This window comes from Lagopus muta, chromosome 10 (genome assembly GCF_023343835.1).
Source record: "Lagopus muta isolate bLagMut1 chromosome 10, bLagMut1 primary, whole genome shotgun sequence".
NCBI classification, from domain to species: Eukaryota; Metazoa; Chordata; class Aves; order Galliformes; family Phasianidae; genus Lagopus; species Lagopus muta.
In genome coordinates, this window is record NC_064442.1 from 18699933 (window position 1) to 18721890 (window position 21958).

Sequence of the window (21958 nt, forward strand, 5' to 3'; positions counted from 1 at the left end):
CAGCTATCAGTGTGTCACTCGCTGAGTAACGACCGTCCCCAAGTGCCACAGCAAGGCACTCGCAGGGGTTTGCCTTCAATCCTTCCACCGAGAGACCAAACGCACATCTGCAGTTTGTCACTCAAATTACTTCTTGCAAATCCGAACCGTTTTCAGAAGCAGCTATTTCAGCCCTCTCTGCTACCTAGTGCAAACACAGGCAGCTGCACCGGCCTGGATTCCCCACGGTGACAATTCCGGTTCGGAGTCCAGCAGCCACACTCTGCCCCGTTTGCATACAGTGCTGTCAGTGGTTATTGTAACACGTGCTCCGCTCAGGCACAAACTCAATCTGCACCAAACCTTTTGCAGAGGGCCATACGCTGCCATATCACAGCGACTTTGTATCTCATCAACTGGCTTGTGCTCATGCTGCCTTCAGAATCTCTCTTGCATCCCTCCTGAAAATACAGTGCAAGTTAAAAAGGCAAATTGCTGCAAAGAAAATTACCATTCGGTGCTCTGAAATGTCAGTTTAGAGTAAATTTAGCAGCGCTCTTCTGCACAAAAACAACAGACACAGATCTGCCTGGCTCCTTCAAGGCGTGATGTAGGAAGAGAGACTTCAACAAGAAATCCTAGAAATATTCTTCTTAAAAAAAAAAAAAAAGAAAAAAAAAAACCAGCCACAGGTTAGAGAAGCCAAACTCCCCACAGAACACACAGCATTGCTTTTATTCACTGTTTCTCCTTTCTGACACAGCCCCAGCAGCACACTTACAGGCACAGGACACTGTTACATCACTCCCTATGGCAGATCTTGCTGCTGCCCTCATTTCCCAGGGATTAACCAGCAGCTCAGACCAGCTTTTGCCCACTGCACAGAAGGCAGTGCAGTCAAATACTTAATGGCAAAGGTCCCCAAACCCTTTCATTTAAGAACTGCCACGGCTGCCCCACGTACTGGAGATGCCTACGTTCACCTTGGCATGCTGACATAATTACACAAGTTCCAAGCTAGATTTCTTTTTTTGTCTTTGTGATTGTTACTTCTGACCAAAGAATCACACTGGCACTCCAGGGAGACCCAGGGACACTAAGAACTGAATTCCATTTACTAGCTGTTCCCCTCTGGCACACAGCTGTATGAACATTGATGCCAAATCAAGGATGGTGGAAGAACATTGGGTGATGAAGGGGACAAGAGCAATTCTTCCACGCAGCCTTAAAACCCCAACAAGTGCTGGTGGCATTAAAAAAGCATCCAGCTCAGTTTCAGGCTTGCAATGCAAAATGCCAAATTATGACAGAAAGCTCCTCAACAACAGCGATGAGCAAGTAATGCTTCATCAAACAGCAAGATCTGCAAAATGCTCCTGTTAAGAAAGTCACAACTGTCTCATCTCACCCTCCCAGATGATCAATACTAAACCTGCACACTTAAAGGCAGGAAGCCTTGATGGTTTAACAAGCACACAGACAGAGGGAAGGCAGCTTCCACGCAGCACACCCCTACTGCTTGTCTGTGAGGTTGATGGCCCCATCTTTCTTTCTCAGCTATTCCATTCACTCATGAATTATGCAGAGTTGACTTAATAGAGCCAGGAAATAGCATGGCGGTGATAGCCCATCACCTGGCAAACACCATCAGTCTTGTAGCTGCCTTAGAGATCTGAAGGCACACAGTGTGCTGAAAAAAAACAGGCAGAAGGCACAGCCTCCCAGCCTGCAAATATCACAGGTAATGATGTGGGGTTACTGGGGATGAGGGGCCCAGAGTCATCATCTGTATGGAGAAGGATGGAGACAAACCATCTCGCTGTGGTGTCAATCAGTGCCTCCAGGGAAAACATAACAGCCGCCCTTACCCCAAAGGAGTTGGTAGTGGAGATAAAACCAAAGTCTGTTTTCACTTGAGTTCAGGCCTGAAGCAAAAGCAGTCCCTTCTCAACTCCAGGCAATGCACCAGAGGCAAGCTGACAAAGTTAGGTGAAACAAGGGCTGCACACAGTTAGCATGGCCACCCCAAAAGGAAGGACGCGGGAGGAAGGGAAACCTGCAAAAGCCAAATCTCCCCCAGGCAGGTACACAGGTCTCTATATTGAGCAGATCTGCATGAGGAGAGTGAGCACAGCTGAGTGGGCTCTAGGAGACCCCTTGCAAAATACCAGGACTTAGGCAGACTTTTTGAAACGGTAACTGAAATTGTTATTGTTCCAGGTCAGATTCAACCCAAATTTCAGAACAACATCTTAAATAAGAAAATAACATAGCAAATGATAGCTATGTCCCAACCTGACTGTTTGATCTCACTCATACATCCCTTTTACTTCGTAACTTTGGAAATGCAAATGTGGAATATCAACAGCACGTGATGTTAGTTTCTCAAGATCATTTTTACAGTAAGACATTGTGTGGATAGATGCAAGTATCAACAGAACCTGAAAGTACAAAGCCACTCTTTATTTAAAAAGATAAATGACGTTCAAATCCATTAACAACCCAAGAAATACGTATGCAATAAAACAAAGTCTCTCCGGTTGCAAGAAGCATTCTGTACATACAGTAAGTAGCCAGCAACAGCACCAAGCTAGTGATTGCACAGACCCTATAAAAAGTACCTCTGGTGGATGAAAGCCACAGACGAGGCAGCAGCATCCATTGGGGGCCGGAAAGCCACCGGCATCCTGGGCCGCGCCAACAGAGGGGTGGCAGCGGCAGGGAGGGGACCGTCCCCTCTGCTCTGCCCTCGTGAGACCCCAGCTGCGGTGCTGCGCCCAGGCCTGGGGCCCCCAGCGCAGGAAGGGTGCGGAGCTGCTGGAGCGGGGCAGAGGAGGCACGGAGATGCTGCCAGGGCTGCAGCACCTCTGCTATGGAGACGGCTGAGGAGCTGGGGGTGTTCAGCCTGGGCAAGAGAAGGCTGCGGGGAGACCTCAGTGCGGCCTTCCAGGACTTGAGGGGAGCTCAAAACAGGAGAGAGAGCGGCTCTGTACGCATGGCAGACAGCAACAGATGGGACGAGCGGGAACGGCTTTAAACTAACAGAGGACACTGAGGTGAGGTGTGAGGAGAACACTGCGGGCACAGAGGCGGTGAGGCGCTGGCACTGCTGCCCAGAGCTGCGGGTGCCCCATCCCTGGAGGCGACCAGGACGCGGGCGGCCCCGGGCAGCCCGAGTGCAGCTCCGCGATCCTTGCGGTCCGTCCCAACCCGAGCCATCCCACGATTCTACGCGGCGCTTGCCTCACTTTTCCCACAGAGCACTGGATCCTTACTAGACTTCTTCTAAAAGAAATCTTACGACCAACCAGCCCGAGAAGAACAACCAAATCTGAAAACCAACCTCTTTTAGGATGGGGCTTTGGCGGTCCCGCCACCGCTGCCGACGAAGAAACCTGAGGAGAGAGAAGCGCGGCGTTAGCAGGGCGGCACGGCCCCCAGCGATTCCCGCCGCTCTCAACGACAAGTTCGGCCACTCGGCGAAGATTTTTTTGGGGGTGGGGGGAGAGGCGGGCAGGGGGCAATAAAGCGAACGCAGAGGCAAAGCGAAGAGAAATAAAACGAACAGAGGCAAAACGAATGCGCCCCCAACGCAGCCCACCCTCCTTCCCTCCCCTCAGCTCACCGGCCCGGCCTGCGGCTCCGCCATGGCGGCGGGAGGAGCGCGGTTGCCGCGGTGACGGGGCGGGAAGGCGCGGCCGTGAGGGGAGCGGTGGGCGGCACCGGGAGGGGCGGGGCGGGGCGGGCAGCCTCCAAGCAGCGCGGGGAGGCCGGGCGGCCGTCGGTTCAGGGCTGCGATCAGGACCGCGCTAAGGCCCGCCCGCACTCAACACGACGGCGGCTTCCTCCATCGAGCCCCGCCCTCACGCGCTCCGCCGCGCTGCCGGGGAGCGTCCAACCGGCGCGGGGAGCCCCGCCCGCCCCCCCTCGCCCGGCGCCGCTCCGACGGCAGAAGGGCGGCGCGGGTCGCGGCGCAACATGGCGGCGCTGCGGGCGTTCCCCGGAGCCGGCCCTGCCCTGCGGAGCCGCCCTCGGCCCCTCCTCCCCCCGGAGGCCGCACAGAGCTCGAGGCCTGGCGAAAAATACCACAGGAGGAGTTCCTATACAGGAGTAGATTTAATAAAACCACCACCAATCGTTTACTTTAACATAGCTCTTGTTACAGAAATCATAAAAATGGACTCAGCAGCTAGCTCATTAGTTCTTTCCCCTTTGAATTGAAAAATACCCCCTCGATTTCAATTTCTACTGCGCTAGATGGAGTGTTAAGTAGCGGCCGGGACACCGCGCCCGGTAACTGAGCCCAAAACAAACACAAAGACAATTCCATCATCTCTCCTTTTCAATGTTTACGACTCTTATAACGTAAGTGAAACTGAACAGCAAGGAACGCTCCGTTGGACAGATGAGAGGGGATGGGAGAGGAGATCCACAGCCGAAATCTTGCCATAGTCTTTGGAGAAGTGGTGCAAAATACCCCTCCTTTTCCTGCCTCGGAGTTCGGAGAAATAAGAAAACAACTCTAAGCACACACACACACAGCTCCTCCAGGCCAAGAGCATCCTGTGTGCGTGGATGGGAACAGCAGAGCTGGGCTGGGGCAGGTCAAGCAGTACCAGTGTGGGGAAGGGAAAAAAAAAAAGGCAAAGCATCCTGAATCACAACATACACCCTTCATGAATGCAATGCACACCTGGATACCGAGTGCCAGGAGCTGAGGGGGAACAGGTCCGTCACCAGCAACGGGCACAGAACGACGGACGTAAAGGAACTGCATGAGGAGAACTCCAGTTTCTCTGGTGAACGCCTTCAAAAATAAGTCACTCCGCCAGCACACGCTTCCCCCACCCCATCCCAGGGAAAACAGAACAAGAGGAAAAAAAAAAATAAAAGAAAAATCAAACTGAAAGAAAATGCACAGCAAATAGACATAATCTTGAAGATTTTTAAAGAATAAATATTTTTTTTGTAATTAAACATTATGCAAACACGTGCCACGCTTGCTCTTTGTCCATGCATATGCGCTATATACAACTTTGAAAAATACTGTGTTGTCCTCTTTTTTTTTTTTCTGTTTTAAAAGTCATATACAAAGTTTTTTTTCCTTGCTGTGTACCCCCCTCCTCCCCTCCCCAAAAAGTCATCTTTACAAGGAGCCAATCAACATTCATCCATGTACTGGGGGGGGGGGGGAGGGGGGGGCAGAGAGGAGGAGGGGGGCAGGAGGCATCCCCCCTTACCAAAGTACATCAAAATGGCTGGTTTGGACATGAAAAGCAGTGTCAAGAAACTGTTTAAATTTCATCTGTACTACACACAGGAAAAGAAAGATAGAAAAGAAAAAGGAGTCGGCTTGGAAATGAAGCTACGTTACAAGTTAAAGTTGGAGGGTTGTTTTTTTTTTGTTGGTTTTTTTTCTTTTTTTAGTGAGTCTGTCACACTCTTATTGGCCGCCTAGAATACTGTTGTACAATGGTTTATCTACCTTTTTTTTTTATTACAATATAATTTACTTAAATTTTCCGTTAACAAAACAGAATCCCGGTTCTACAGACCAGCGGTGTAACAGGCGCAGTGCCTTGTGTGTGTTTTTTTAATCGCATGAGCGCTCTAGATGGTAAAAGTTTCAGAGTTCGTTTAATGCGGGGCCACTCTCAGTCCTCAATGTACTCCCACAGGTCCTTCTCGTAGCCTTCATGCACGTGCTGCAACAAAACCCTTCGTCGACTCTCGCAGTATCTGCAGCAGAGGGGGGACAGCACAGAGAAAGCAGGTTAGGAGGCACAGTTCTTTCCCAGCGTTGAGTAATGCAAGCCTAAATTAAGCCTTGCTTCCAAAAGGGGGTATCCCCTGAGAAGGGCTTTATAGTTGTAGCCAGTTAACAGCGCTAATTAAGACTTCAGTTACTCCAGTCACTCGCTCCAGGTCCCTGGTTGAAAAAACATCATGCAAATTTAGAGAGTTTCCCCATGCAAAAGCATCCCCGAAGTCCCTGGAGCTGATAAATAACTGAATAATAGAGCTTTAATAACTGAAAAATGAAGAAGTGGCAGCTGCTAGTTGGAAAAGCCAAAGCACAGTTTAGCACTGACACCTGAAATGAGAGAGAGCGCGCTCAGAGGAGAGCTGGCGCACGACAAACCCAGAGCAGGCCGGGCCAAATCTTGGGAATGCTGACCCTGCTTGGTTCCCAATGGATGTGGCCAAGCACTGAGAGCAGACTACAGGAAGGGGACTGGCCTGGCTGCAAGAGAAGCTTCACCCCCTAACTCCAGTGCCTTGCAAACTCTTTACACCTACACTCGTTTCAACTGATACAGCTGCAAATAAACTGATTCCAGATTTCGGTACAGTCCTACCAGAAAGAATGATAGTGAGGAAAAGGGATTTCATAGGAACATATCAGAAGATGCCATATTCATTTTGAGTGCGATAGCCAACTAAAAAGATAAAAGCAGAAAAAACATTGAAAGTGTTCAGGCTCCAGGAGCAAACTATAAATGAGCAGCTCTAACACTGTTAGTTTCTAAGCTCTAACACTGCTTAGTACCTGATCAGATGGGGCAGATTTATGTGCACAGAACTGCTCTGTCTCTTCCCCTTGCTGTCAGCTGCTGCAACACAAGCCATCACACACAGAGTCCCATTGATTTAACAAAGCATGTGATAGCCAACGTGCAACAGTTCCTGCTTTCCCAACTTCAGTTCCTTTGTAGTGATGGGGGTTTAATCCTGCTTTCCAGAAGAGCTTTTGTAAAGCAGGAGATGAGCTTCCCAGTTCTTCAAACCCCACCTGCCCACCTCAGTAACATCCTTGGTTCCAATCTTGCATTGTTACTCCGTAAGCAGTACACAAAGAGCACTGTGCAGGACATGGTTAAGACGTGACCAAACGAGTTAACTGGGACCTGCACAGGCTTGACAGATATGCACGGGCTTTCCAGAAATACGAAGGCAGGCTTGGGATGCTGTTTTCAGGCAATTCAAGCTATATCACACTCTAATTTCTTCTGGATAGATGTAATCATTCCTAGAAGAGCATTCAGTTTCACAGGACCTAAAGCAAACAGCCAACCTGGCCTAATGGCCATTTATCAAATGCCTCCTGTGAGCCCTGTCCAGTGCTGCCAGCCCGCACAGCAGAACGGCTTACTGGCCCACTGCAGGCTAATGGCTGCTTCCAGTCCTCACGCCGCCTTCATCACTACAGCTTACGCTACTTGGGCACAGTTCTTCCCCAAGTTGGATGCAAGAAATTTGGTGACTTTGGCAAAACGCCTCAAAAAAAAAAAAAAAAAAAAAAGAAGTCATAATCCTGTGACTCATTCGCATCTTACATCTTTGTATTTTTCCACTGCGCAAAAGCAATTCCCCCAGGACTACAAAGAGCACTGGCACTTGTATCACCTGGGCCCTCGCTCTCCTGCTCTCTCCCTGAGTTCTCTCCCTTTTCCTCAGTACAGCTTTTCTGCACTCGCTTTTTGCTCAAGGGACGTGCTGTGCAAGCAGACTCAACAGACAATGGAAAGAGCTGACTGCTTTATTACAGCAGCTTGACCTAGGCCAAAATTGTGGGTTGGGAACAACAAAGTCACTCCTTGTTCTCCCTAGACCTGCCTGCGCAGGTCTGTCTCAGCCCTGGCCACTCCTCAGCGCTCCTTCTGTGCAGTGCAAGGAGAGCCACTGCTTTTGGTCACCAGATGTCAGGGGCTGGCACAGGGCACTGCTCTGCTGTGGCTCAGGGGCAGGCAGAGGATCCCAAAGCACAGCAGGAGGCTGACACCACACAGGACATGACTGGAGAAAAGGCCAACTTGGCGAGGTGCCACACCACAGCATACCACAATGGATGACAATACAGTAGGAAGGGCAGCTCTGAGATAGCTGTTCAGGAACAAACCTGTACTTATCCTGTACTTTCTGCTTTATGTCTTGCAGCGAATCTTGGGAGATATCTCGCTCAAGGTACCCAGAAAGCACCTCTGTAGCATTCTCTAAATCTGCTTGGTTATTCTGCAAAGACAAGAGAAGAAAAAAAAAGCATTTCTTAGGAGGAAGAAATTTCTTTCATCAGTCCAAATGAAAGAAAAAACAGGATGAGTGAAACTGCATAATATTCAGGTAACCTGGTCTGAGAACCATGAATGAAAGAGCAGAAATTTCATCCTTTGATCAGAACAGAATCTGTGTATTTACCAACAAGTCTTATGTCTTTCTCAATCTGGAATACCTTGGCAAGCCTGAAAAGTCTTTTCCTTACTAGCAGTACAGTGTGGTACAGGCCAAATTATCTCCCATTGTGTCCCTTGTGTATTTGTTTATCCTCAGCATTGGCAAAGCCTCTGCTGACTCCTAGTACAAGCACTGCAGCATCAGAGCACAGCTTGGACTGCTGCTCAGTAGTTCTGCACACAGCCCAGAAGCCTTCTGCTTGGGTTGTGCACCAGCAAAGTATTGTTTCAAATCAAACAGCTAACAGTTTCACCTGCAAAGCAGATCATTTAAATCTCCAAGTGCAATTTTAATGATAATGCCCTTAGAAAGAGACCAGGGAAATGCAAAACACCAGCTTTCAGCTTTTGCGCATTCTTTGCCAGTTCAAAGCCAGAACTTTGATCCTTTTTCTTATTTCAGAGTGTGGCAACTTGCAGCTCCGCCTCCTCTGCCAGCAGAGCACCTACACAATGCCTCGCAGGGCTGCTGTACTGCAGACAGAAAATTCAGAAAACTTCCACGCAAATGGAGAGAACCATTTCTCCAAACTGAAAACCCCTATTTCACTCATCTTTGTTATCTGAGCTCCTGGGAACCACGTTTGCTCCTACCTCAAAGATAATGGACTGATTATTCTTTTTGAGGTAGAAGGCAAAGACGTAAGTGTACATGAGTGTGGCACGACACTGGCAGAGGACGTCGACTGCTTTCTTCAGGAACTGCACCTCAATCCACGACATGTTGTGCTGCTGCATTTCCTCCATCTTCTGCTTCACCTGAGCATAGAGCTTGTGCTCAAAGCGCAGGCTCTGCATGTGGTTCATATAGCGGTTGCAGTAGAACAGGTACCTCTGCAGGGCTGCTCTGGATCTCTGTGTTAATTCCCATTAGGAAGAAAGAAAACAAATAGTTAAAACAAAGTAACGGCTGCGAGAGAAGTAAGCCCTTCACAAGGCTCTTCCTGACACTAAGAAGAAGCTTCCTCGCCAAAGCAGTTTCCACTCCTCTCGCTGGCCAACAATGTGCAGCACTGTTAACCCCCATTCTGTGCCCAGAGGAGGGGCCAGACCCATTGCAGCTTGCTGTCATGTGGCGAACTTCCCAGCACAGCTGCAGCATCTTCACTCCCAGCCTCAAAAATAATTAGAATCACACTGCTGGAGCCTGAAGTTTTTAATTTCAGCCTCCCATCTCAAGTTACGAGGGCTTAAATGCTTCCAGTGTCATGACAAACAGCCAGAAGCAGATTTTCCTTTTTTGGCTATTAAGGAACTCTAATTAAACATTTATGGTGGTTGTGTTAAGAGGGCAACCTTAGGTTGCCTAGGCACGTCGATTACAAGGCAGGGGAAGATGCCACGTGCTATGCAGTACAAGAGATCCAAGATGACTCAATACGCAATCATTAATCTCATTTTCTTCTCACTGACAGATCAGCTGAGAACAAGGACAACATGGGCATGGTTCAACTTGCACACAGTCTGCACAAGGGCAGCACGCGTCAGGCCAAGCCGTCCTATCTGCAGGAGGTGGGGCTGCAGGAAATACTTGGGTTCTTGGCTGTAACGGTACTTTGACAGAGGTGCAGGAAATGATTTCTGCAAGCTGCAGCACACAGCACGCAATTCCTCCCCATTAAAAGTTAGCAGGGGTTTTGGCTGTGCTAGCCATATTCACAAAGCAGTTCAATGTAGCTGCAGCTTCGCTCTCAATTTCTCCTTACGTCAGGTCTCCAAGTATAATTAGTGGAATAACTGAAGTCTATGCTGTATAACTTAAAGTCTGCTGCGCTTAAACACTTCAGGATTAGCATTAAGAACTCTGCAGCAAAGAGCATTTTCCAAAGGGTGCTGGGATTGCTGTCTGATCTGCAGTAAGATGACTTCATGCAAAGAGCTGCTATGAAATAGACAAGGCAGCACGACAGATAACAGCTGAGTTACCACGCTCTTTAAAATGGGCTAAAGTGATTTTGAACCTTACACAAGGCAAGAATTCAAAGCTGCTGGTGCCTTCTGGATTCATGCCCAAATTCAGGAAATTCCTTGGGGCTGATGTCTGTTTAGAGACAGCCCGAAAGAACGGCACAGAGTTGATTTCCCTTACCACCAAAGGTTATGGACTCACCTCCTGCGCATCCCTTGCTGCCTTTGCATCATCCTCGTTGTAACGATTGCAGTTGTACCTGTAACAGGGACAAAGATGCCAGACTCCAGTTCAAACAAATGCTCTTTTTCTCATGGCTTCCTCACCTCCCCACTGGCCCACTTCCAAACTCACCAGGCAGATCCATGAGGCTCCCAGGGGCCCAAACACACCCAGCAGAACTCAGCTTTGCAGTTCTGGTTCCGACAGACCATGTGGTTGCAGCCCCCGTCCTTCTCAATGGTGACGTGGCATTTTGGGCATTCCTGTTGACAGTACACAGAATACAGTTAGCAGGGGAAGCAAAACAGGTTTAGCGCCGGGGCTTTTAGGCATGGTACCCCTTAACCACCTCCTAAAGTTAGAAGGGTTCCCATAGCAGCAAGAAATGGCATATCAAGTGAAATACCCAATTTCCTTTTCCCCTTTGATCATTAAATTCTTCTTCCAAGTCACGTCTTTAATACCAAAACTCAGAGCTACCAGATAGCAAACCAAAAAAGAAAAAAAAACCTAAACCTCTAAGGAACAACACATTTCATCTACACTGCTATTGCACATCCCTAGCAGTAAACGGGATGGGTTATTTTCACAACCTTCTCCAAAATTACAGTAGTATTGATTGATGATCCATAATTGCCCAGGGGAAGGCATCTGGCTTTCCTCACTGTCAACTGTTTGGTTCACTGCAGCACTCAAGCCTGAAACAAGCTTAACAGTGAGCTGGTACCACGCTGCTATCAATCTGAGACACCTGCAGTTGTAAAATGTCATCCCAGAAGTATCCAAAAACTAGCAGCAAGAATCTATTGTGCTTCAAAGAAGCTTCTGTCAGCTAAAAAGACAATCCTCCTCCTGCGGCATTTCTACACCTCCTGTCAGGCTCCTTTTCTCCTCTTCACGTGGCAGCTCACTGAAGACTTTTCTACAGAAGCCCACGTGGGGCTTCCTTTCCAGGTATGAGGCCTCTGCCAAGTAGGAGGACACATCAAAGAGCAGCACAGCACAGTGAAATCTTTGGGGAATAGGTTGTTTTTATTTCAAAATATCCCTCTCATACATCTGCAGAGCACGGCCACTTCCTAAAACAGTATTCAACTCAAGTAGCACACTAAAAAGAAAAGATTTCTCTTTATCCTACTGAATACACAAAGGCTGAACAGCAACAAAAAAAAGAAGAAATCCCTGTGCTGCCCCTACAAGCAAAGGAAGACAGTCCAGCTCTTCTGCCACCTGCTCCTGCCCCTGCAGCACTTTATTCACAGTAACACAATGCAGATGCACCAGTCAGGAACACATCGTTACCTTCTGCTAACCAGAGCAGACACTGTGAGCACGATCTCCTATTCCAACATTCAGTATTGATCATTCTCAGTAAAGGAGGTAACTAACACACATCAGTCTGCAACTGCTACTTTTATATAGGACACAATCCAACCGAGGCCTGTACTCTCACTCCAGGTGTCTCAGCTATCACCACGAGCAAGATTTGCATACAACCTTGCCTCTTGGTACTGTAAGGGACAGTGGAATTTGCACACTGAGAAGAGCTCAGAAAATAACTCAAAAGGAGCAAGAGTCCAACACGGATCAGAAGTGACTCATCCCAAAGGACAAATATGTTACAAGGGGAAGACGGGCAAGGGAGAAGAGGTTCGCATGAAAGATCACAACTTCTTTTTTGGCCAACACAGTTCAAGTGTGCTGAGCTACTTTTCCTTCTTGCAAAACTCAAGTCTCGTAAGTACAGCCTGACCTAACATTGAGGTTAGCCTATATTTGAGTTGAAGGGCTGAGCAAGATGACATCCAAAGGGGCTTTTCAACACAAAACAGTGAATGATTCCCCCTCTCTTCAATGATGATTTCACTTCTGTCTTTTCCAAGCCTTGCTCTGCTCCTTCTGTCTGCTTTTGAAGAGGAAGAACGAAGGACTGGGCAGCAGAAGCACATGACATCACACAACCAACAAGGTTTTCCTGAAGAAGGGTGCAGCCATTCCTCCGAAGGGAGCCATAACGCTATTAGGGCTCTTGATTGGAGAGTGCTGCTCTCCCAGCCATCCTGCCACGAGAGAACAGCAGCGCTCCATCCCATCTGCAGCTTGCAAAAGGACTGAGTCCAGTTCCTAACCTGGGCTTCTCACGTAGATGAGATTCCCCAAATCTGGGAGCAGAACACTTGCAGGAGCCTGATGAAGGCTTCTTTGCAGTTACTCTTGTTCTTGTGCTTTGAAATACGCCGCACTCAAGCTGGCTGGTTATTTTGTTTGGTCCAGGGCTTTTTTGGCTTGGCACTCTGATAGGTTTGAGCAGCAAGCAAGCACAAAAGGAAAACAATCCAGCCCTGCTTTCTTTCCTACCACTAATGCTTATTTGGCTACAAACAGTAAATGAAGCAGAGTAGCTCCTTTGCAAGCCCTCTCACACCAGTTCCACTGGACTGTCCGTAAGATGAAGGTCCAGTCAGGTAAGCTTGCTCCTAATTAATTAATCCAGTTTTGTGAGCTTCAGTCAAAAAATGGTTTCCACAGAAGAGACAGTACCAGTACACTGACTGTTTGCCTCCTCCAGGAAGCCCCTCTCACTCTTCCAGTCCTGCACAAACACCAGGACTCAAGTTTAGCTTAACCTGTCACAGTTGTGAAAATCCCAGCTTGATGAGCTCACCATAGTTGAACACAATTAAAAATTAAGGAAAAGCCATGAGAAGAACACGCAAAGGAAGGTCTGAACAGCAGCAGAAAGAAAAGAGCAGCAACCACTCAAGCCAATAATGAAACGAGTGAGGGAGATTTATACACAAGGAGGAAAAGGAAGGCAGATCTTACTGAGAGTTACAGCCATGCAGCAAAGTCACAGCCAACAAATCAAATTACTCAACCAGCAGATTATTCTGCACATTATCTATCATACCATGATGCAGAAGTGACTTCATTTGCATCGTTCCACCCCAAACAATTTGGTGTTACGCTCGCACACTGCACTTCAAAACAACAGCCCAAGCAAACCTAGCAAAGGAGAACAATCTCTGTTTTGTCACAAAAAGCTGCATGTTCATACAACACCACAAGGCACTTTGCAAACAAAGGCTAAATAGAAACACATTTCTTAGGTCAGTGCAGGCAAAAAGATCAGCCTTCTCCTGGGCTCCCAGAGGCAAGTGGTGCTCATCAGCTGCTCTGCCAGCAATGCCTTTGCCTGTAACGTCTCCTAAAAGATGAATCCTCAGTGCCACGCAGATTTCATGAAGCACTTCAACTAAATCCACTACTGATCTTAATTACAGCTAGTACAAAACCATACAGTGTGACAGCACCTAGAATCAGGGAGCAAAGCAGGGTACTTTCAACACCTGCTCATGTGAGAGGAAAGATGGCACTGTGACATCTTGGGGCAAATGTTGTTTGTGGTTCTGGCACAACATCATGCTGGCGAGAAATGGAAGAACAAAGTTAGTTGCTGGTACCCAGGGAGGATCAGCTGGCAGCCAGGATTCTGCCGCGTTAGAACAAATGCAGGACTTCCACAAAGTACAGTGAGAGTACATGTTGAGGCATTAAAAGTGACCTGAAAAGAGAAATGGGTTCGTGCCATTACAGTCTCTCTTGGAGGGTAAAAAAGCCCAATAGTTTTTGTGAAGGAGGAAGAAAAAACTGCTTGTTTTACACATTAGATGTTCAGATCTTGTCTAGCCCAGAAGAGAATGAGATGGAGCCAAAAGCAGTGAGGCAGCACTTGTAGTATCAGATCAACAACTTTCATTACCCTCAATTTAATTTTGCAACAAAAAACAGTGCCTTGGGTGAATACCGGATTGTTAACATCTTTCTTCTTCTCTCTTAATGCTCAAAGATGCTGAAAGACTAATACAGAAAAATCCACTTCCAAACCCTTGTTCCAGCGATTTTGCTCCCCTTCTTCCTCCTAGGCTCCTTTCAGGCAGTCCTGATACACTTTACGAGCCTAAAATACACACACAAATCCAAATTGTGTTCTTCTTCATTCATCCTTTGAAGGTTCAACCGTAGTTGATCTGCATGGTTTCTTTGTTCCCAAAGCCACAGAAACCACACAGCACCAGAAAGCTGCCAGGCTTATCCAAGAAAGCAACTATTTAAGAACAAGTCTGTGTAACAAAGCGAGAAAAAGAAACGCACAAAACCTTGAACAATTCAACCCTTTTGTCTGAAAAAGATTGAGAATAAAAGGCTTCACAACAGTTGTATTGGCTTCAATTTTAATTTAGTTTACAGATCTCACACGTGAACACAGCTCATCTTTGTACAAGGCCACCGACTGCACCCCATGCTACTGCAAGAGCTGCTATCTTTTGTGTAGGCAAGTTAAATAGCATAGAGGCCTCCTAAGAACCAACCATGCAATATCCAACTCCTACTGGAGACCACAAAACTCGCTCCTCAAACTCATTTCTCATTCAGATCACTGCACAAAACTCACCAGAAAAAGCATTGCTTCACTCCAGTTTGTGAACAGAAATCAACTCAGCTCACTTTTCTACTCTCTCATACAACAGCTGCTTGATGTTTCCTCCTCCCAGAGCAAGGTGGAATAAACCTATCTCATGCCCCCCTGTTGCAAAGCATTACCCAGACTTCAATCACATGCATTCCAAGAAGATTGGTATTTTTGGTTGCACCTCTACCACGAGAAGCTGGGGAGCATTCTTCCCTGAACAGAGCCCACAAGGGATAGGACTGCAGCTCAGGGCCATGCTCAGAGAACTTGAAAAATGCCCGAAATTGAGACAGCACGAGCAACTGAAAATAGTGTCTGATGGTATCTGATCCAATCCCCTTCTAGGTTTTCCAAAGCGAAGAAACTCAATGCACCTGAGATCCAAAGCATTTTCTTGCATCTTGAGGAAGTAACTTAGACAGGGGTGTTCAAGGGCAACATCTCTTTTGCCACTGACACCAGACTGCAGGAGCTAACAGATAAGCTGGGCTGATGCCAACACGGCTTGGCCACATTCATTTCCTCTGTTCACCATCCTCTGGATGGGTGTTTCCCACAAAAACAGATATTACTGCTCACATTCAATCCTACTTCTGAGCTATGCTTTAAATGCCATTAGCATGGCTACTCGATGGCAAAGTCTAGATGCTGGTTTTAAAACGATGGGATGGAGAGCTTTTAAAGCCATGACCAGAAACACCCTGAGGGCAGCAGATGCTCACCTGAGCCCCGAGGCTTAATCACAAGAAAAATAAGGCTGCTGCATGGCAATATTCCAAATATTTGGGCCCCAAGGCTAAAAAAGCAGCATGCATACTCAACCCCTCCCAAGTGGTTTGGCTCTTCTTCCTCAGGTTTAGCATAGGCAGTATCTGAAGACCAAGCAAACTTTGAATAAACGTGATTTAGTTCTGGAGCTACAATTCATCTCTGAGCACGTTATTCCCAGAAAAAGCCACGTTCGTTTTATTGAGCAATACTCAGCCTCCAAGCAGGGACCACACAAATATCAACCCATGAAACAGAAAAAAGCAAAATCATGCTGAAACTGTGCAGTCTGTTAACTGTGCGTTTCACCGATGGGTGTTTCTGCATAATACAACATTCCAGCTCAATGAAAAACATGCAGCCAGCCCCAGAAAGAAGCAGCGCCGCTGCAAACAATACCATTGACCAGTTACACAACAGAGCTAAGAAAACAAAGCAGCCATTTCCTAACACCCTCCCCACCTTCTTCCACCCCTCTGGCAGCCACGAGACCCAGGTCTGCTCCTGGCCCCGATGGCATCTGCTTCTTTTGTTTCCTCCCTGCTGTGCCAACCCTTGCTTTTATTCCTCCCAAATCGAGCAAATGCAGACAAGCTGAAGTTTCATGCAAAGTTGAGCTAGCTGGAACGAAGACATTTACATAATAAAATCCTAACAGCTGTTCTGCCAGGCTCTATCTGGAATGATGCCCAACGGAAATGAACAACTCCTCAAGAGACCAGCCCAGGGGATTTAAAGGCAGATGCAAATTATCACAGGCCAATCAAGCCACAGGTGGCGTTAACATGTTTCACACACTTGGAGTGAGGCAGTGATTTGCTTGGGGAAGCCACCAGTGCCAGACAGGAGCCCCAAGACTTGAAACCTGAGTTTCCTTTGGGTCTCCGATCAACTCCTCCACACAAACACACCTATTTAACCTGATTCAAGGCAGTAACACCTACAGCTGCACTTCAAACAAGCACTGATTGTGCATTTTAATGTTTGTTCTTCATGACACGTGACAGAAAAAAAGCAATCCTAGAACTGAGGAATTAGATAGTGCATATAAGATACAAGGAAAAAACCCTCACCTTTGTGTTTGCTGCAATCCAATTAGAGGTTTCACTGTCATCATCACACTTCTTAATCCATTTCTTTAGCCACTGTTAGAAAAACAAAGGAGAAGTTAGAGAGGAACCGTAAAGGTCCCCAAGAGAGCTGCTTACATTAAGGTGATGGCAAGAAATGCTCAGCCACCTATGAGCTGAGTGCTACCACAATGAGGTGAGGTGTGACTTCACAAAGCTTCCTTTAGTGGATAAAAATCTTCTGTCTCGCTCTCTAGACACACGCCAGGAGGAGAAAGGATCAGAATCTAAGCCATTATTACTATTCCCAAATCCTATCTTTTTGGGATTGCCTTGCTGTAAATTGGGTAGGGAGAACAGTGAAGTGATGTGGGGAAGCAGTGCAAAGAGCAATCCATTTAGCTGCAGATGCTTCCTGCTGCACCATCACAGTGCAGCTGATGCACAAACACTTCAGCAGTGAGTTGGCAATTCTTAAGCTCAACTAAGAAAAACTTCACACAGGACTGTTAGAATTATTCTAAGAGTGATTTACAAAAACTGCTGTCAGACCCTCTGTGCTAGCTTCGTATCAAGTCACAAGATCTTCCTTAGACTTACACTGTCCACTGGTGTCCTGGCCACGTACTCAGGCTTTTACTTCTTTAAAACTTAGAGGAAGCACGGCTACATCAAGTGCACACAATCACAAAAGCCTGCCTGCACCTCTGATAACAAACTGACCCAGGTTTGATTGGTCTCCCAGAGAACGCACAACACCTTTGGCGATGCTTCCTTCCCCATCCCCCAAGGAAGTTTTTTTGCATTCATCACTGGAGATGCACAGACTGCTCTCCTCAAGGCACAAAGCACATCTGTTGTGAGCTCCACAACGGGCCACGGGATCCCAGGTTTGCTTACAGCTTTGGGCAGCTTCACAAGAAAAGCAGTGGACGCTGTACAAAAGCAGGTGCCAGAACCAGGACCTAACTTCCTCCATGTCACAAACCTCAGTCCTGTGCAAGCCCTGAGCACCTGCAGAAATGCTGAGTACAGGAACACTCTCTGTAAAGCGAAGCATTCGCTTCTGAAGCTTTCTAATTCTTCTTGAGGGTCTCATCTGGAATATCCTTCTCCTCCAGGCACTTTCCCAAATGGCTGAGGTTAACAAATAAAGTGAAGCATCCTAAAGGCATCCAGGAAGACTACTCTAATTTTTTTCACGTTACCATCTAAACAGGTGAACTAAAATGCTTCTCGATGTGAGCAGCTGCAAATCCTGTGCTTCATTTCTGCATGCCTTGCACATAAGTTGACTGCAAATGTTCCAAAGTCACACGTTTAGCAAAGAACTCTGAGATGCTCACCTTGCATTTAACAGGATCGTGCCAGTTTTCACCACAGTTAAAGCTGTAAGGGGAAAACAGCAAATGAAGTACACAGCTATACTTTTATTTAACTTGCTTAACATCATGGGAGTTCTTCTGAGAGGCTCTGCTGAAAGAATATGGAAAACCCCAAGGAAACCTTACCCATATTAAAAAAAACCCTCAAATCCCATAACTCCATAATTGGATATACATTGCATTCGTCAGTCTGGGTATTAATATTAGATTCAACAGGGATTTATTTTCCTTCTAGCAACTCAGGTAACCTTGCAAAGTAAATTAGCTATCTTATAAACAAAGAAGGTGAACAAAAGGATCTCGCTTGGGAAAGACACTTGAGTTCACTAATTATTAACTTGTATCAGCTTCCATTATTTCATTTTATTAACACTTTCAACATGTTAAGTAAAAGGCGACCTTGACTTCTTTTGCTTTATTGCTCTCACCAGAACTGACGTCCACATTTGCATCGAACAGGTTTAGCATCAGGATATTGGACTTTAACAACATGGTGGCAGTCTGGGGCAGGACACCATTTTAACAGCCGATTACACTACGAAATAAAGAAAAAGAACATAATGCAGTGGATTTGAACACGTACAACCAGGAAACAGGGACAGAGGTAAGTCTTCAAAATCAGAATAAACTCAGAACAGTGCTTTGGGAGCAGTGAAACTAGCAGTAGTTTGCTAAAAGACATTTTACAGCTTTACTTCACATGACAAATGTTTAAGGCACGCTATTCTTTATAGAATGGTGTTTCATGATTTTCAGTCTGAAGCATCTTAGGTAGCATTCAATAACCATAAACATTAAGTGCTTCTAAGAAAATAAACACTGAATAGCTCTTGTCATCTCTTATCTACAGATATTCACTGTATTTTTACATAACACCTCTGCAGTCCTACAGATTTTCTTGACTATTTTCCTATAACTACAGCTGTAACTAACTCGGCTATGAAACAAGCCCTGAAAAGCCTTTGATTTGTATTACATCTGATTAGAGACCACACAAAAGAAAACCTGCTCTACAGTTATAAAGAAGCCTCATTCTGGTTCAATACAGAGATACAGAGAAAAAAACAATCCGGAAGCCATCACCCAAATTTCAAATCAAAACTCACCTCTACAAAACTATTTGTTATTAAATGCTGGTACTTTAATTTCACTTTCGAATCTGTGATCAGACGCCTGCAGAAAAGGAAAAACAAATACATTCTTGTAGTAGAAAACTCCTTTCTTCCCTACATAACCAGAAAGTCAAGACAAATGATTTTGATTCTTCCTTCTGTGCTTGCAGGTTTCTTTTTTGTATTTGCTATTTATTCTTACTATGAAATTGAAAGGTATCATATTTAACTTCTAATATTAATTACAAAATCACACAGAAATCTCACATAGTCCAAGAGAAATACTGTCTAAAGAGTGAGGGTGATCTTCATTCAAAAAACAGTTTGACAGACCAAGAACCAGAGCAAACAGCTTCACCAGCTCATCCACACGGAACAGCCACACTTTGTGTCAAACTCCTTTGCAAGTCTTCAGAAGAAGTGCTGCATTGACTCTCATAGATCCAACGTTACCTGGGATTCACAGGAATGCTACCATTTCAGTTTTGAAATCAATGTGGCTGTAATTCTGTTGTATTCACGAGAAATCCCAAAGTCAATTTACATTCAAAACTGATTTAAATTCAACATCACAGAGGGTGTATACACATCAACTTTAGGTCAGCTCAGAAGGAAGAGGGCAAAGAAAACTAGACAGACAGGAATCCTTTAAGAGCACGGTGACCACTCCTGTCCTGGCCACACGGACCCAGCAGGTATTTGCAGACTATCCATGCTATACATCTTGTAAGTTCTTTCATTGTATATTCCTGAAGACCACTATATACATTTTAAAGTTACGAAAGAAACATCCGCACTTACAAAGCCTCACAACATAAAGCTGGATGCACTTTGTGGTATTTAAGTTAACCCAGAGTTCAGCTTGATAGAACCACACTGCATAAATACTGCAATTAATTCACCATTTCGGGGTGCAGCCACAATCAAGTGTGCTCTTGCATGTTATGATGCCAACGTGCACCAAAGAAAGCACGTGACCTTGGGATGTTGCATAAACCCTGGCCCTGAGCAGTCGAGGAGCTCCTTGACAAACGACATGCCAGTTATTACATAAACACAGCACGTGACAGCCAAATTCCCAGTGCTAGAATAAAAACAAACCGACTGACAAAGCATCTCATCAGGCCCTTCTCTGTGATAAGTCTGCGATCTCAGAGCAAAACTAATCAAAAAAGGGAAAAAAAAACTGAATTTTGACATGCCATGTGAATTCCAAGACTCGCTTTCTTACTCTATACATAAATTTCTAAAGCATTAAAAAATGCAGTAAGTTTTATCAGAGACATTTAATGTACGCAAGAGGAACTGGAGCGTGAGGAGTAAAGCCACACCTGGCCAGAGCACACGGAGCACATGGAGCACACAACCCACTGCCTCTGCTTACCTCCCTAGACCTGTCTGTGTCAACACCCTCACCTGCTCTACATCTGGCTCTGATGAGTACTATTGCGTTTTTTTCTCCCCACAAATAATGAAACAAAGATGACAAAGAGATGAAACCCATTCCCAATGCCCACAAACCACCCTTTGGGTCCATTCTTCTAGGAGCCAAGATACAAAAAGTAAGCTGGAAAAGTAAACTTTACATGTGAATTTAAAGCAATTACCATCACCTTTAGCAAGGGTGAAGAAGGGCTAGAAGCAGATTACCTTCAGCTAGTCTAAAGATCTCCAAAGAGCTGAAAGGGGCCCTTTCTAAGCCTCCCTGCTTCAGCTCAGCAAGAACAGGAGCAGGAGGAAGACCGACAATCAATCTGCTAGCTGAGAACTCACAGATCAAGGCGAGTCATCTGGATTGCTCAGCTTGGACTTGTACACTTGAATGCAGTTTGCACGTGTACTGCTCTGATGAGACGGAGTACTGAGAAAGGAATAAATGAATAATTTGGCCTATCTAACCTATGTGATAGATAAGGAAGCTCTAATGTCTCTCGACAGTACACACTGCTCTTTGGCTTCTAAAGCTTAGAGCTGGAGCTTTTACAAAAGAGAAAGAACTAAAAAGAGAAAAGCACATTGGAGGGGAGGGTGAAGATTCCAGATGGTATTACTTATGTCTTTGTTCCTGCCATTTACTAGAATTGCTGCAGATTATCATCTTCTGTTTTCAAGTGAAACATGAGGATTTTACAGAAGATGCACCTTCCTTCCCCCAGAAATCCCAGGAGTGCCCATAAGACCAGGGACAAGTAGGCTTTCACCTCCATATCAAGTTCCATTTAGATCAGGAAAATCTGTTCTCTTTAGTGAACAAGCATCGTTCCCTTGTCAGAAGCCCCTCCTGTTTCTAGGTGAGAGAATCCCACAGCACGTGGTTGTGGTTCTTTCTACTACAGTAACCATGAAGCAAATCACAGGGCTCATCAGACCTACTGTTAAATATCACACAGCAGCAACAAAGCCAGAGCTGCTCTCCTCCTCTTCCATCCTGCTACTGCCACCACCCACTGTCTCCACCAATTCCAACACCTTCAGCTGCCTATGTGAAGAGATACACAACACATCTTACTCACAAACTGTTCTAACCAAGAACACCCTCGAGAAATTTCCCACTGTGAATGCACTACACCGCAAGTTGGGTTCAGACTCCAGTAAACAAAAATCTCAATCATGAGTTGACAACTTAAGCTTAGCTTCCACTATCTGAACTCCACAAAGCACCCCTCGACAGCATGAGAGCATTTCAGCTCGTTCGCTTCTCTGCAGCCTACACACTATGAGTAACAGAGCTGCTAGCAGAGGGAGATGGGAAGCCACCAGTCTGGGAGCAACTGACAGAAAAAACAGCAAATTAGTATCAATGAGTGA

General features: G+C 46.1%; 2 protein-coding genes across 3 annotated transcripts in view; both read right to left on the reverse strand.

Annotated features, from left to right (window-relative positions):
* Nucleotides 1-3815, reverse strand: part of BBS4 (Bardet-Biedl syndrome 4) — a 31749-nt gene extending 27934 nt beyond the window's left edge. The window contains exons 1-2 of one of the 2 annotated variants that reach the window (XM_048956134.1): nt 3605-3815; nt 3323-3374 (exon numbers count right to left, since the gene is read on the reverse strand). In XM_048956134.1, the coding sequence (XP_048812091.1) occupies nt 3323-3374; nt 3605-3628 (76 nt within the window). In that variant the 5' untranslated portion in view covers nt 3629-3815. The remainder of the gene's footprint in view (nt 1-3322; nt 3375-3604) is intronic. The other variant, XM_048956136.1, reaches the window with a different exon arrangement.
* Nucleotides 3816-5465: 1650 nt separating this feature from the next.
* ARIH1 (ariadne RBR E3 ubiquitin protein ligase 1) overlaps nt 5466-21958 on the reverse strand; it is a 47135-nt gene continuing 30642 nt past the window's right edge. The window contains exons 6-14 of the mRNA XM_048956137.1: nt 19145-19211; nt 18467-18573; nt 18000-18042; nt 16657-16728; nt 10474-10604; nt 10321-10378; nt 8805-9065; nt 7880-7992; nt 5466-5718 (exon numbers count right to left, since the gene is read on the reverse strand). Of these exons, the coding sequence (XP_048812094.1) occupies nt 5634-5718; nt 7880-7992; nt 8805-9065; nt 10321-10378; nt 10474-10604; nt 16657-16728; nt 18000-18042; nt 18467-18573; nt 19145-19211 (937 nt within the window). The 3' untranslated portion in view covers nt 5466-5633. The remainder of the gene's footprint in view (nt 5719-7879; nt 7993-8804; nt 9066-10320; nt 10379-10473; nt 10605-16656; nt 16729-17999; nt 18043-18466; nt 18574-19144; nt 19212-21958) is intronic.